Source organism: Oncorhynchus masou, chromosome 13, assembly GCF_036934945.1.
Source record: "Oncorhynchus masou masou isolate Uvic2021 chromosome 13, UVic_Omas_1.1, whole genome shotgun sequence".
Classification (NCBI taxonomy): Eukaryota; Metazoa; Chordata; class Actinopteri; order Salmoniformes; family Salmonidae; genus Oncorhynchus; species Oncorhynchus masou.
In genome coordinates, this window is record NC_088224.1 from 49,641,606 (window position 1) to 49,658,050 (window position 16,445).

The 16,445-nt window shown below is 42.8% G+C and overlaps 1 protein-coding gene across 3 annotated transcripts in view; it reads left to right on the forward strand.

Annotated features, from left to right (window-relative positions):
- rnpepl1 (arginyl aminopeptidase like 1) overlaps window positions 1–16,445 on the forward strand; it is a 59,563-nt gene that overhangs the window by 36,001 nt on the left and 7,117 nt on the right. The window contains exons 4-11 of one of the 3 annotated variants that reach the window (XR_010457454.1): window positions 6,528–6,644; window positions 7,415–7,650; window positions 7,981–8,094; window positions 9,515–9,627; window positions 9,727–9,835; window positions 9,996–10,220; window positions 11,106–11,248; window positions 11,387–11,885. Coding sequence is in view for 2 of the 3 variants with exons in the window: in XM_064984154.1 (XP_064840226.1) it covers window positions 6,528–6,644; window positions 7,415–7,650; window positions 7,981–8,094; window positions 9,515–9,627; window positions 9,727–9,835; window positions 9,996–10,220; window positions 11,106–11,248 (1,057 nt within the window). In the remaining variant the exon portion in view is untranslated. The remainder of the gene's footprint in view (window positions 1–6,527; window positions 6,645–7,414; window positions 7,651–7,980; window positions 8,095–9,514; window positions 9,628–9,726; window positions 9,836–9,995; window positions 10,221–11,105; window positions 11,249–11,386; window positions 11,886–16,445) is intronic. The other 2 variants (XM_064984154.1, XM_064984155.1) reach the window with 2 other exon arrangements.

The window sequence follows — 16,445 nt, forward strand, 5'->3', positions numbered from 1 at the left end:
ACCGTACATGATACAGACAACATCTTGGATTCATTTTACTGTAAGACCCTATGATGTGTGAACCGTACATGATACAGACACCATCTTGGAGTCAGTATACTGTAAGACCCTATGATGTGTGAACCGTACATGATACAGACACCATCTTGGAGTCATTATACTGTAAGACCCTATGATGTGTGAACCGTACATGATACAGACAACATCTTTGATTCATTTTACTGTAAGACCCTATGATGTGTGAACCGTACATGATACAGACATCTTGGAGTCATTATACTGTACGACCCTATGATGTGTGAACCTTACATGATACAGACAACATCTTGGAGTCATTATACTGTAAGACCCTGTGATGTGTGCACCGTACATGATACAGACAACATCCTGGTGTCATTATACTGTAAGACCCTATGATGTGTGAACCGTACATGATACAGACACCTTGGAGTCATTATACTGTAAGACCCTATGATGTGTGAATCGTACATGATACAGACATCTTGGAGTCATTATACTGTAAGACCCTATGATGTGTGAACCTTACATGATACAGACAGCATCTATTCATTATACTGTGAGACCCTATGCTGTGTGAAACGTACATGATACAGACAACATCTTGGAGTCATTATACTGTAAGACCCTATGATGTGTGAACCGTACATGATACAGACACCTCGGAGTCATTATACTGTAAGACCCTGTGATGTGTGAACCGTACATGATACAGACACCTTGGAGTCATTATACCGTAAGACCCTGTGATGTGTGAACCGTACATGATACAGACATCTTGGAGTCATTATACTGTACGACCCTATGATGTGTGAACCTTACATGATACAGACAACATCTAGGAGTCATTATACTGTAAGACCCTATGATGTGTGAACCTTACATGATACAGACAACATCTTGGAGTCATTATACTGTAAGACCCTGTGATGTGTGCACCGTACATGATACAGACAACATCCTGGTGTCATTATACTGTAAGACCCTATGATGTGTGAACCGTACATGATACAGACACCTTGGAGTCATTATACTGTAAGACCCTATGATGTGTGAATCGTACATGATACAGACATCTTGGAGTCATTATACTGTAAGACCCTATGATGTGTGAACCTTACATGATACAGACAGCATCTATTCATTATACTGTGAGACCCTATGCTGTGTGAAACGTACATGATACAGACAACATCTTGGTGTCATTGTACTGTAAGACCCTATGATGTGTGAACCGTACATGATACAGACACCATCTTGGAGTCATTATACTGTAAGACCCTATGATGTGTGAACCGTACATGATACAGACAACATCTTGGATTCATTTTACTGTCAGACCCTATGATGTGTGAACCGTACAGACAACATCTAGTCATTATACTGTGAGACCCTATGACGTGTGAACCGTACATGATACAGACAACATCTTCGATTCATTTTACTGTGAGACCCTATGATGTGTGAACCGTACATGATACAGACATCTTGGAGTCATTATACTGTAAGACCCTATGATGTGTGAACCGTACATGATACAGACAACATCTTGGAGTCATTATACTGTAAGACCCTATGATGTGTGAACCGTACATGATACAGACAACATGTTGTCATTATACTGTAAGACCCTATGATGTGCGAATCGTACATGATACAGACAACATCTAGTCATTATACTGTAAGACTCTATGATGTGTGAACCGTACATGATACAGACAACATCTAGTCATTATACTGTGAGACCCTATGATGTGTGAACCGTACTTGATACAGACAACATCTTGGAGTCATTATACTGTAAGACCCTATGATGTGTGAACCATACATGATACAGACAACATGTTGTCATTATACTGTAAGACCCTATGATGTGCGAATCGTACATGATACAGACAACATGTTGTCATTATACTGTAAGACCCTATGATGTGCGAATCGTACATGATACAGACAACATGTTGTCATTATACTGTAAGACCCTATGATGTGTGAATCGTACATGATACAGACAACATCTAGTCAATATACTGTAAGACCCTATGATGTGTGAACCATACATGATACAGACAACATCTAGTCATTATACTGTAAGACCCTATGATGTGTGAATCCTTTCATGATACAGACATCTTGGAGTCATTATACTGTAAGACACTATGATGTGTGAACCGTACATGATACAGACATCTTGGAGTCATTATACTGTAAGACCCTATGATGTGTGAACCTTACATGATACAGACAACATCTAGTCATTATACTGTAAGACCCTATGATGTGTCAACCTTACATGATACAGACATCTTGTATTCATTATACTGTAAGACCCTATGATGTGTGAACCGTACATGATACAGACAACATCTAGTCATTTTACTGTAAGACCCTATGATGTGTGAACCATACATGATACAGACAACATGTTGTCATTATACTGTAAGACTCTATGATCTGTGAACCATACATGATACAGACAACATCTTGGTGTCATTGTACTGTAAGACCCTATGATGTGTGAACCGTACATGATACAGACACCATCTTGGAGTCATTATACTGTAAGACCCTATGATGTGTGAACCGTACATGATACAGACAACATCTTGGATTCATTTTACTGTCAGACCCTATGATGTGTGAACCGTACAGACAACATCTAGTCATTATACTGTGAGACCCTATGACGTGTGAACCGTACATGATACAGACAACATCTTCGATTCATTTTACTGTAAGACCCTATGATGTGTGAACCGTACAGACAACATCTAGTCATTATACTGTGAGACCCTATGATGTGTGAACCGTACATGATACAGACATCTTGGAGTCATTATACTGTAAGACCCTATGATGTGTGAACCGTACATGATACAGACAACATCTTGGAGTCATTATACTGTAAGACCCTATGATGTGTGAACCGTACATGATACAGACAACATGTTGTCATTATACTGTAAGACCCTATGATGTGCGAATCGTACATGATACAGACAACATCTAGTCATTATACTGTAAGACTCTATGATGTGTGAACCGTACATGATACAGACAACATCTAGTCATTATACTGTGAGACCCTATGATGTGTGAACCGTACTTGATACAGACAACATCTTGGAGTCATTATACTGTAAGACCCTGTGATGTGTGAACCGTACATGATACAGACAACATGTTGTCATTATACTGTAAGACCCTATGATGTGCGAATCGTACATGATACAGACAACATGTTGTCATTATACTGTAAGACCCTATGATGTGTGAATCGTACATGATACAGACAACATCTAGTCATTATACTGTAAGACCCTATGATGTGTGAACCGTACATGATACAGACAACATGTTGTCATTATACTGTAAGACCCTATGATGTGCGAATCGTACATGATACAGACAACATGTTGTCATTATACTGTAAGACCCTATGATGTGTGAATCGTACATGATACAGACAACATCTAGTCAATATACTGTAAGACCCTATGATGTGTGAACCATACATGATACAGACAACATCTAGTCATTATACTGTAAGACCCTATGATGTGTGAATCCTTTCATGATACAGACATCTTGGAGTCATTATACTGTAAGACACTATGATGTGTGAACCGTACATGATACAGACATCTTGGAGTCATTATACTGTAAGACCCTATGATGTGTGAACCTTACATGATACAGACAACATCTAGTCATGATACTGTAAGACCCTATGATGTGTCAACCTTACATGATACAGACATCTTGTATTCATTATACTGTAAGACCCTATGATGTGTGAACCGTACATTATACAGACAACATCTTGGAGTCATTATACTGTAAGACCCTATGATGTGTGAACCGTACATGATACAAACAACATCTAGTCATTATACTGTAAGACCCTATGATGTGTGAACCGTACATGATACAGACAACATGTTGTCATTATACTGTATGTCCCTATGATGTGTGAATCGTACATGATACAGACAACATCTAGTCATTATACTGTAAGACCCTATGATGTGTGAACCGTACATGATACAGACAACATCTAGTCATTATACTGTAAGACCCTATGATGTGTGAACCGTACAGACAACATCTAGTCATTATACTGTAAGACCCTATGATGTGTGAACCGTACATGATACAGACATGTTGTCATTATACTGTAAGACCCTATGATGTGTGAATCGTACATGATACAGACAACATCTAGTCATTATACTGTAAGACCCTATGATGTGTGAACCGTACATGATACAGACAACATCTAGTCATTATACTGTAAGACCCTATGATGTGTGAATCGTACATGATACAGACAACATCTAGTCATTATACTGTAAGACCCTATGATGTGTGAACCGTACATGATACAGACAACATCTAGTCATTATACTGTAAGACCCTATGATGTGTGAACCGTACATGATACAGACAACATCTAGTCATTATACTGTAAGACCCTATGATCTGTGAACCATACATGATACAGACAACATCTTGGTGTCATTATACTGTAAGACCCTATGATTTGTGAACCGTACATGATACAGACACCATCTTGGAGTCATTATACTGTAAGACCCTATGATGTGTGAACCGTACATGATACAGACAACATCTTGGATTCATTTTACTGTAAGACCCTATGATGTGTGAACCGTACATGATACAGACACCATCTTGGAGTCAGTATACTGTAAGACCCTATGATGTGTGAACCGTACATGATACAGACACCATCTTGGAGTCATTATACTGTAAGACCCTATGATGTGTGAACCGTACATGATACAGACAACATCTTTGATTCATTTTACTGTAAGACCCTATGATGTGTGAACCGTACATGATACAGACATCTTGGAGTCATTATACTGTACGACCCTATGATGTGTGAACCTTACATGATACAGACAACATCTTGGAGTCATTATACTGTAAGACCCTGTGATGTGTGCACCGTACATGATACAGACAACATCCTGGTGTCATTATACTGTAAGACCCTATGATGTGTGAACCGTACATGATACAGACACCTTGGAGTCATTATACTGTAAGACCCTATGATGTGTGAATCGTACATGATACAGACATCTTGGAGTCATTATACTGTAAGACCCTATGATGTGTGAACCTTACATGATACAGACAGCATCTATTCATTATACTGTGAGACCCTATGCTGTGTGAAACGTACATGATACAGACAACATCTTGGAGTCATTATACTGTAAGACCCTATGATGTGTGAACCGTACATGATACAGACACCTCGGAGTCATTATACTGTAAGACCCTGTGATGTGTGAACCGTACATGATACAGACACCTTGGAGTCATTATACTGTAAGACCCTGTGATGTGTGAACCGTACATGATACAGACATCTTGGAGTCATTATACTGTACGACCCTATGATGTGTGAACCTTACATGATACAGACAACATCTAGGAGTCATTATACTGTAAGACCCTATGATGTGTGAACCTTACATGATACAGACAACATCTTGGAGTCATTATACTGTAAGACCCTGTGATGTGTGCACCGTACATGATACAGACAACATCCTGGTGTCATTATACTGTAAGACCCTATGATGTGTGAACCTTACATGATACAGACAACATCTTGGAGTCATTATACTGTAAGACCCTGTGATGTGTGCACCGTACATGATACAGACAACATCCTGGTGTCATTATACTGTAAGACCCTATGATGTGTGAACCGTACATGATACAGACACCTTGGAGTCATTATACTGTAAGACCCTATGATGTGTGAATCGTACATGATACAGACATCTTGGAGTCATTATACTGTAAGACCCTATGATGTGTGAACCTTACATGATACAGACAGCATCTATTCATTATACTGTGAGACCCTATGCTGTGTGAAACGTACATGATACAGACAACATCTTGGAGTCATTATACTGTAAGACCCTATGATGTGTGAACCGTACATGATACAGACACCTTGGAGTCATTATACTGTAAGACCCTGTGATGTGTGAACCGTACATGATACAGACACCTTGGAGTCATTATACTGTAAGACCCTGTGATGTGTGAACCGTACATGATCCAGACAACATCTTGGAGTCATTATCCTGCTTATAGTGTGCTCTAAAATATGGAGTGTGTCTAGATCCTGAAATGTCACAAATGTATTCAACATTCAAAAAAATAGGAATATCTCAATTACCCGTTTTGATTTTGTTCATTTTTAGACATATTGTTTTAAAACCATGAACTCTACAAGTAGTACATCACATTTCCAGAGTGGGCTGGTGTGGAATCACCCAAATAGCATGTCATTTTTAATATCTATCTATAGGGGAAATGTTTCACCTCACGAGGAACCAAATGGAAGCAAACGACCTGAAACTGGGAGGGACCTACCCATAAGAAACATTTTTGTTGTAAATGTTTTTGCTATGGTTTGCACTAACGAATAAATCCCGGCTATCATCCTCTGGCAGGAGCCGGGTGTGGGCAGAGCCGTGTGTACTGACCTGTGCTGTGAGCAAGCTCGGGGGTAGCGTGGAGCGTTGGCTGAATGTGGCCGAGGACCTCTTCGGACCCTATGTGTGGGGAAGGTTAGAGCAATACATTTATTTTTGCCTCACACAAAGAATCTCAACATCAAATACAGAACAATGCATGAAGGGTACAGGTCAAGTTTTTTGTGACATATTTATGCATAACACACACTTCAGCTACTCTATCCCTTAGGTCTGGGTAAGTTGGAGTGTCTATGTTTGTCCATGGCCTCTGTAGTATTTTGGTCGATTTGGTTTAGCTAGCCATACCAATTAATAATATAGAGTACAGACAGAACACACACAATCCCCAAAATACACTTACAGTAAGTGCCAAATTCACATGGCTAGACAGTCTTCAGATTTAAATTGTACAGTGTTCGCAGTTACAGATACAAATTCTCCATATCTACAAGTTTACATGAATTGTTAACTTTACAGGGCTTTTAAGTCATGCTATGGAGATGGAAGATGGAGCTCAAACCATACAAAACATGCTATAAAAGAGAACAAACCAGAAAACTGTCCCACTCAGTCAATTGAGGAGGTACACTTCATGTCTACTCATACATTGAAAAAGTTCTGTTATGTCCTAGTGAGAGTTGTATAATACATGAATTGAATTTCAATGCACTTCCTGGTCTGTGTCCCAAATGGCACCGTGTTCCCTATCTGGTGCACTACTTTCACCCTATTCCTTATATAGTGCACTTCATTTGACATCAATAGTATTGCACTATATAAGGAATAGTGTGTAATATTGGAAGCAGTCCTGAATTAACCACACGACAACCCTCGTATCATTCCGCCACCCTGGTCACACACAGGTACGACATAGTGTTCCTGCCTCCGTCGTTCCCGATCGTGGCCATGGAGAACCCCTGCCTCACCTTCATCATCTCCTCCATCCTGGAGAGCCGGGAGTTCCTGCTGATCGACGTCATCCACGAGATTGCCCATGGCTGGTTCGGCAACGCGGTCACCAACGCCACCTGGGAAGAGATGTGGCTGAGCGAGGGACTGGCCACCTACGCACAGAGACGCATCACTACCGAGGCCTACGGTGTGTATACATACGCACGCTCACACACACACCTAGGCACAAAGGCATATATATATTTAAAAAAATGTTACCTTTTATTTAAGTTAAGAACAAATTCTTATTTAAAATGATGGCCTACTGGGGAACAGTGGGTTTAACTGCCTTGGTCAGGCGCAGAACGACAGATGTTTCCCTTGTCATCTCGATCCAGCAACCTTTCAGTTACTGGCCCAATGTTCTAACCACTAGGCTACCTGCCGCCCCACATGGTGCATATGATGTGTATATACAGCATACACACACACAAACAAACATGCCAACAGCTAATCCCTCATCCCTGTGTTTCCCAAGGTGAGGCCTTCACCTGTCTGGAGACGGTGTTCCGTCTAGACGCCCTGCATAGACAGATGCGTCTCCTAGGAGACAACAACCCTGTCAGCAAGCTGCAGGTCAAATTTGAGCCAGGTAGGGGTGATACAGTGGGGAGAACAAGTATTTGATACACTGCTGATTTTGCAGGTTTTCCCTACTTACAAAGCATGTAGAGGTCTGTAATTTCTATCATAGGTACACTACAACTGTGAGAGACGGAATCTAAAACACAAATCCAGAAAAACACATTGTATGATTTTTAAGTAAATAATTTGCATTTTATTGCATGACATAAGTATTTGATCACCGACCAACCAGTAAGAATTCCGGCTCTCACAGACCTGTTAGTTTTTCTTTAAGAAGCCCTCCTGTTCTCCACTCATTACCTGTATTAACTGCACCTGTTTGAACTCGTTACCTGTATAAAAGACACCTGTCCACACACTCAATCAAACAGACTCCAACCTCTCTATAATGGCCAAGACCAGAGAGCTGTGTAAGGACATCAGGGATAAATTTGCAGACCTGCACAAGACTGGGATGGGCTACAGGACAATAGGTAAGCAGCTTGGTGAGAATGCAACAACTGTTGGCGCAATTATTAGAAAATGGTCGAAGTTCAAGATGATGTTCAATCACCCTCGGTCTGGGGCTCCATGCAGGATCTCACCCCGTGGGGCATCAATGATCATGAGAACGGTGAGGGATCCACCCAGAACTACACAGCAGGATCTGGTCAATGACCTGAAGAGAGCTGGGACCACAGTCTCAAAGAAAACCATTAGTAACACACTACGCCGTCATGGATTAAAATCCTGCAGCCCACGCAAGGTCCCCCTGCTCAAGCCAGTGCATGTCCAGGCCCGTCTGAAGTTTGCCAATGACCATCTGGATGATCCAGAGGAGGAGTGGGAGAAGGTCATGTGTTCTGATGAGACAAAAATAGAGCTTTTTGGTCTAAACTCCACTCGCTGTGTTTGGAGGAAGAAGGATGAGTACAACCCCAAGAACACCATCCAGACCTGAACCTAATAGAAAATCTTTGGAGGGAGCTGAAAGTCCATATTGCCCAGCGACAGCCCTGAAACCTGAAGGATCTGGAGAAGGTCTGTATGGAGGAGTGGGCCAAAATCCCTGCTGCAGTGTGTGCAAACCTGGTCAAGAACTACAGGAAACGTATGATCTCTGTAATTGCAAACAAAGGTTTCTGTACCAAATATTAAGTTCTGCTTTTCTGATGTATCAAATACTTATGTCATGCAATAAAATGCAAATTAATTACTTAAAAATCGTATTACAGACCTCTACATGCTTTGTAAGTAGGAAACACTGCTGATTTTGCAGGTTATCAAATACTTGTTCTCCCCTCTGTTGGTGGATAAACGCACGCACACACACAAATAGTCTGTGTAATTGTGCTTCACAAATAAAATGTTATTTTTTTTAAATGAGGACAACTCTGTTTCCTTGTCTTTCATTTTCTCTCCCTCATCTGTTTCTTGTCTTCCCTTAGGTATTAATCCCAGTAGTCTGATGAACTTGTTCACTTATGAGAAAGGCTTTTGCTTCGTCTCGTACCTCTCTCAACTCTGTGGCAATGTCAAGCGCTTCGACAGCTTCCTGAGGGTAAGCGCATGAACACACAGATACACACACACACACACACACACACACACACACACAGAGACACACCACATCACTTGAAAGTGTGTCATGTTCTCTCAGGCCTACATAGAGCAGTTTAAGTTCAGCAGTGTTGTGGCCCAGGACCTGCTCGATTTCTTCTTGTGCTTCTTCCCGGAGCTGAAGGAGAGCTGTGTGGCACAGAGAGAGGGTGAGTCTGTCACTCACATTACCAGTTCATGGGAAAAGGACATGTTCTTCTACCAAACTTGTTCAAGTGCTGGATAGCATTGTCAAATTATTCTCTGTTTTTGTGTGAACCCACAGAACTGAAAATGTATATACTTGTTCCTCTCTCTTCTCCCTCTCAGGGTTGGAGTTTGAGCGGTGGCTGAACGCTTGTGGCCCCCCTCTGTGCGAACCGGACCTCTCGGCCGGGGGGGTTCTGACCGGTCCCGTCCAGAGTCTGTGTGACCTGTGGGCCAGCGAACCCCCGGACCCTGAGGCCATCGCAAACTTTAACCTCTCCTCTTGGAGCACCTTCCAGACCGTTCTCTTCCTGGACAGACTGTTGGACCGCTCGCCCCTCTCACACGGTAGGTACCAGACCATCGTGTTACTGTAGGACCGCTCGCCCCTCTCACACGGTAGGTACCAGACCATCGTGTTACTGTATGACCGCTCGCCCCTCTCACACGGTAGGTACCAGACCATCGTGTTACTGTAGGACCGCTCGCCCCTCTCACACGGTAGGTACCAGACCATCGTGTTACTGTAGGACCGCTCGCCCTCTCACACGGTAGGTACCAGACCATCGTGTTACTGTAGGACCGCTCGCCCTCTCACACGGTAGGTACCAGACCATCGTGTTACTGTAGGACCGCTCGCCCCTCTCACACGGTAGGTACCAGACCATCGTGTTACTGTAGGACCGCTCGCCCCTCTCACACGGTAGGTACCAGACCATCGTGTTACTGTAGGACCGCTCGCCCCTCTCACACGGTAGGTACCAGGCCACCGTGTTACTGTAGGACCGCTCGCCCCTCTCACACGGTAGGTACCAGACCACCGTGTTACTGTAGGACCGCTCACCCCTCTCACACGGTAGGTACCAGACCATCGTGTTACTGTAGGACCGCTCGCCCCTCTCACACGGTAGGTACCAGACCATCGTGTTACTGTATGACCGCTCGCCCCTCTCACACGGTAGGTACCAGACCATCGTGTTGCTGTAGGAGTGATTTAGGATATGCTTTTCCTTTCAGATAATAATAAGTAAGACATGGACGGGGGGACCTGATCCTAGATCAACACTCCTACTCTGAGACGCTTTATTTATACGGGCCCTGGCTTCAAACACATGAGCGATGTGTGTTTCTGCATCTTTTGGGACTATTCCATTGGTTCCGTTGTACCAAGTGAAATGTTGCGTAAATCAAGCTACCCCAGAGAGTGATGGGATGCTTGTTTGTGTGTGTCAGAGGTTATGGGTCAGTTGTCACGCTGCTACTCGGCCCAGCTGGATGAGATGAACGCTGAGGTGCGGATCCGCTGGCTGCAGATCGTGGTGCGGAACAGCTTCTACCCGGACCTGCCCCGCATCCGCGGCTTCCTGCACAAACACGTGAGTGGTGACTGAACCAGGCGGAGGGGGCACGCCCCAAATGGCACCCTATTTCAATTTTTACAAATTGACCGACGTCGGTTCAATTATTTGAATTCTATTTTATTCTGTTTTTTTTCCTGTGAGCTCAATGTGCAGTTTCTGTAGAGAGTAATCTGAACAAATTCCAAACTGAGCGATGTGGCTGGCAGCGGAATCCAATACAGCAGGGGGTTCTTACTACAATGCAACTCAAACGCAAACGCTATGGATATCCCAATGGCCCATCTAATCCCTGATTGTCTGCGAATGGATTACAAACCCAAATGCAAATGTGGAAAACGCGGGGGAATCAGACAAAGACTTGAAAAAATTGAAGAACAAACTTCCCGTACCCACCACCTTGCTGATTAATGCCCAGTCACTGAGGGGGAAAGCGGATGAGCTGTTAGCGAATTTGCACTTCCAACACGAATATCGGGAGGCCTGTTTGCTGGCGTTTACTGAGACTTGGCTGGATGACAGAGTCCCGTACAGAGAAGAGGAGCCGGCTGGGTTCACTCTGGCCAGAGCGGACCATGATCTGACAGTCACAGGGAAACTTCACGGCGGGGGCGTCTGCCTGCTTGTCAGGGACCAGTGGTGTAAATGGATCCTGGTAAGAGAGACACTCTGTACCTCTGTCACTGCGACCTTACTCTCTGCCCCCGTGAGTTCCCCCAATTGTTTGTTACGGTTGTGTACATTCAATCTAAAGCTAATATAACAAAGGCATCAGAGATTATTTATAATCTGTCACAGAAACTGGAATCCTTCTCCCCTGACGAACCTAAATTTATTTTAGGGGATTTTAACAACTGTACCTTGCACAAAGTCCTGCGCACATACCACCAGTATATGAAATGTCACACTGGGAAAAATATAACTCTTGATTTGTGCTATGGGACAATACCAAATGCGTTCTCTGCCACCACCAGACCTCCCCTGGAGACATCAGACCACAATGTGGTCTACCTCAGGCCAACCTACTGTCGGCTCCTGGAGAGGGAGAAACCCACAGTTAAAACTGTCCAGATCTGGAATAACAACAGTATCTCCAGGGGTGTTTTGACTGTACTCTGTGGGAGGTATCTGGTCTCCAGGGGTGTTTTGACTGCATTGTGTGGGAGGTATTTGGTCTCCAGGGGTGTTTGGACTGTACTATGTGAGAGGTATTTGAGGACAGCAGCTCTGATCTTGATGAACTCACAGATGTTGTTTCAGACTATGCGAACTTCTGTGTTGAGTCAGTTGTGCCTCCTAAAACCTGTAAAATCTTCTCTAACAATAAGCCTTGGGTATCACTACTTAATAGGAAGAAGGCAGTTTATGCTGAGGGTGATAGACATGCTTTAAGAGATGTACAACGTGAGATCAAAAGACAGGTACTGGCGGACAAGGAGGCATACAAGCAAAGGGTGGAGAGGACCTTCTCCTCAGGAAACGCAAGGGTGGCCTGGCAAGGGATTAAATCCATGGCTATAGTGCCCCCCCCCCCCATATAGGTAGGGGAAAAACCAGTGCTGACCTCGGGGGATATGAGGGCCAGAACATGGCTAATCAACTGGATGTTTTCTTCTCAAGATTTGAATCAGACAACTTTGTGTCGGAGATAAAAACAAGTGGAAGCATCATTACAAATGTTTGAGAGAGTTGTTGTTAAACAGTCTGATGATGTTTTAAAGTTGTTCAGGGGATGTAACACATACAAAATCCCAGGCCCAGATAAAATAAGTGGACATGTGTTATAGCATTGTGCTGGTGTTTTTACAGACATTTTCCAATCCTCACTTGACCAGCAACACGTGCCAGTATTGTGGAAAAACTCAATTATAGCCATTCCTAAAGCACCTAATCCCTCTGTGCTGAATGACTACCGCCTTGGCATCCTTAGTAATGAAATGCCTTGAGAAACTTATGAAAAGTCATATTCTCAGCATCACCCAGAAGCATCTCGATCCATTTCAGTTTGCCTATCAGCCTAGCAGAGGAGTTGATGATGCCATTCTTACACTCCTTAACATGGTCTATAGACATCTAGAGCCAAATCCCACGTCTGGGTTCTGTTTGTTGACTTTTCTTCTGCCTTCAACACAATCCAGCCTTACATTCTGGCACAGAGACCCATTCGGGACTTCTCCAAGGATGGGGGGCTGGTTTTGTGGCTGTTGGACTCAAAAAGCTGGGATCTTTTAATGTAGACTGTACTATACTGGCTCTGTTTTACAAATCTTTCATTTGAGAGTATTTTCACTTTTTGTATTGTTTGTTGGTTTGGCAATACCACTGTCAGCTAGATAAATATGAAGGATTATTACCACAGCAAGCAAAGTACTTTGAGTCAAACGGACAGGCCTGGATGAGATCTTTAAGGTCAGGGCCCTCCGTAAGGCTCATAAAATAATTTTAGACCCTAGCCACCCCCTGTAGCTGGACTTTAAACTACTCCCCTCTGGGCACAGGTATAGGGCACCCCTCAGCAGGAAAAACAGAACTAGACAACCATTGGTGCCAGGTGTGATATCCCTCATAAATAGCTTGGGCGAATGTTCATATCGACTCCGTAAGACCAGGAGGCTAGTCCCTTTAAAAAAAAAAAGTTATTTCTTTATTATAATTATTATAAAAAAAACATTTTGGTATGTAACTGTTATGAAAGTTGTATTGTCAATTTTGTTTTGTATTTAAATGCCACTTTAAAATGTGTACATGACACTGCAACAAAATTTCCCCATAGGGACAATAAAGTCAGTAAAGTAGTAGGGAGTTGTAGTTTCCAACAGCCAATATTCTACATACACTTTACGCGAATAGTGCCTGGTTCGCATTCTGCATTCCAATTCACCCCAAAGGTGTTCAATGGAGTTGAGGTCAGGGCTCTTTGTAGGCCAGTCAAGTTCTTCTACACCAATCTCGACAGACCATTTCTGTATAGACCTCGCTTTGTGCACAGGGGCATTGTCATGCTGAAACAGGTAAGGGACTTCCCCAAACTGTTGCCACAAAGTTGGAAGGAAATAATCTTCTAGAATGTCATTGTATGCTGTAGTGTTAAGATTTCCCTTCACTGGAACTAAGGGTGTTTTGCCAGAACCATAAAAACATTATTTCTCCTGCACCAAACTTTACAGTTGGCACTATGCATTTTGGCAGGTAGCGTTCATCCGCCAAACACAGATTCGTCTGTCGGACTGTCAGATTTTGAAGCATGATTTATCACTCCAGAATGCGTTTCCAGAGTCTATTGGCAGAGTACATTGTAGAATAATAGTGAAGACATCAAAACTATGAAATTATGTAGTAACCAAAAAAGTGTTAAACAAATCTAAATAATATTTTAGATTATTCAAAGTAGCCACCCTTTGCCTTGATGACAGCTTTGTACACTCTTGGCTTTTTCTCAACCAGCTTCATGAGGTTGTCACCTGGAATGCATTTCAATTAACAGGAGTTTATTTCCTTAATCCGTTTTGAGCCAATCAGTTGTGTACAAGGTAGGGGTGGTATACAGAAGATAGCCCTATTTGGTAAAAGACCAAGTCCATATTATGGCAAGAACAGCTCAAATAAGCAAAGAGAAACCATCATTACTATAAGACATGAAGGTCAGTCGATGCAGAAAATTTCAAGAACTTTGAAAGTTTCTTCAAGTACAGTTGCAAAAACCATCAAGCGCTATGAAAAAACTGGCTCTCATGAGGACCGCCTCTGGAAAGGAAGACCCAGAGTTACCTCTGCTGCAGACGATAAGTTCATTAGAGTTGATTGCAGCCCAAATAAATGCTCAAGTAACAGACACATGTCAATATCAACTGTTCAGAGGAGACTACATGAATTAGGCCTTCATGGTTGAATTGCTGCAAATAAACCACTTCAAAAGGACACCAATAATAAGAAGAGACTTGCTTGGGCTAAGAAACATGAGTAATGGACATTAGACCGGTGGAAATATGTCCTTTAGTCTGATGAGTCCAAATTTGATTTTTTTTTTTGTTTCAACTGCCGCGTCTTTGTGAGACCCAGAGTAGGTGAATGGATGATCTCCACGTGTGGTTCCTACCGTGAAGCATGGAGGTGTGATTGTGTGGGGTGCTTTGCTGGTGACACTGTCAGTGATTTATTTAGAATTCAAGGTACATTAAACCAGCTTGACTACCACAGCATTCTGCAGCAATACGCCATCACATCTGGTTTGCGCTTAGTGCCACTATCATTTGTTTTTCAACAGGAGAATGACTCAACACACCTCCAGGTTGTGTAAGAGCTATTTGACCAAGAAGGCGAGTGATGCATCAGATGACCTGGCCTCCAATCCCCCAACCTCAACCCAATTGAGATGGTTTGGGATGAGTTGGACTGCAGAGTGAAGGAAAAGCAGCCAAAATAGTGCTCAGCATATATTAAATATATTTAGATTTGTTTAACACTTTTTTTGGTTACTATATGATTCCATATGTGTTATGTCATTAGTTTTGATGTCTTCACTATTATTCTACAATGTAGAAAATAGTAAAAATAAGGAAAACCCTTGAATAAGTAGGTGTGTCCAGTCGGATCAACACTCCAAACATCCTTCCCGACCAATCGAAGCCATCCGCATGGTCCTAAAGCACACCGTTGCCTAGTTTTGTATCACATTCCGATGATAAAACTGGGGGGGACAAAAATGCAATTTCAGAATGTTTAAGCAGTGCCAGTGACAGTTGCGCCCCTGCCGATCAGCAACGGGTGTGGCTGAAATAGCCAAATCCACTCATTTGAAGGGGTGTCCACAGTTTAGCGCAGTAAAGGTAATTAACTACAATGACCATAATCCATTCAAGATCTGTAATTAATTAAATAAGGTTTCTGTCAGTCAACTAATAGGGCTCCCGAGTGGTGCAGCAGTCTAAGGCACTGCATCTCAGTGCTAGAGATGTCACTACAGACCCTGGTTCGATCCCGGGCGCTATCACAACCGGCCATGATCGGGAGTCCCATAGGGCAGCGCACAATTGGCCCAATGTCGTCTGGGTTAGGGGAGGGTTTGGCCGGGGTAGGCCATCACTGTAAAATAAGAATTTGTTCTTAACTGACTTGCCTAGTTAAATAAAAAAAACAGGGTAAATAAATGCATGTAAGACAGGCCCAAGCTCGGTCCTGGGGCCTCCTAGGGGTGCACGTTATAGTTTATGCACTT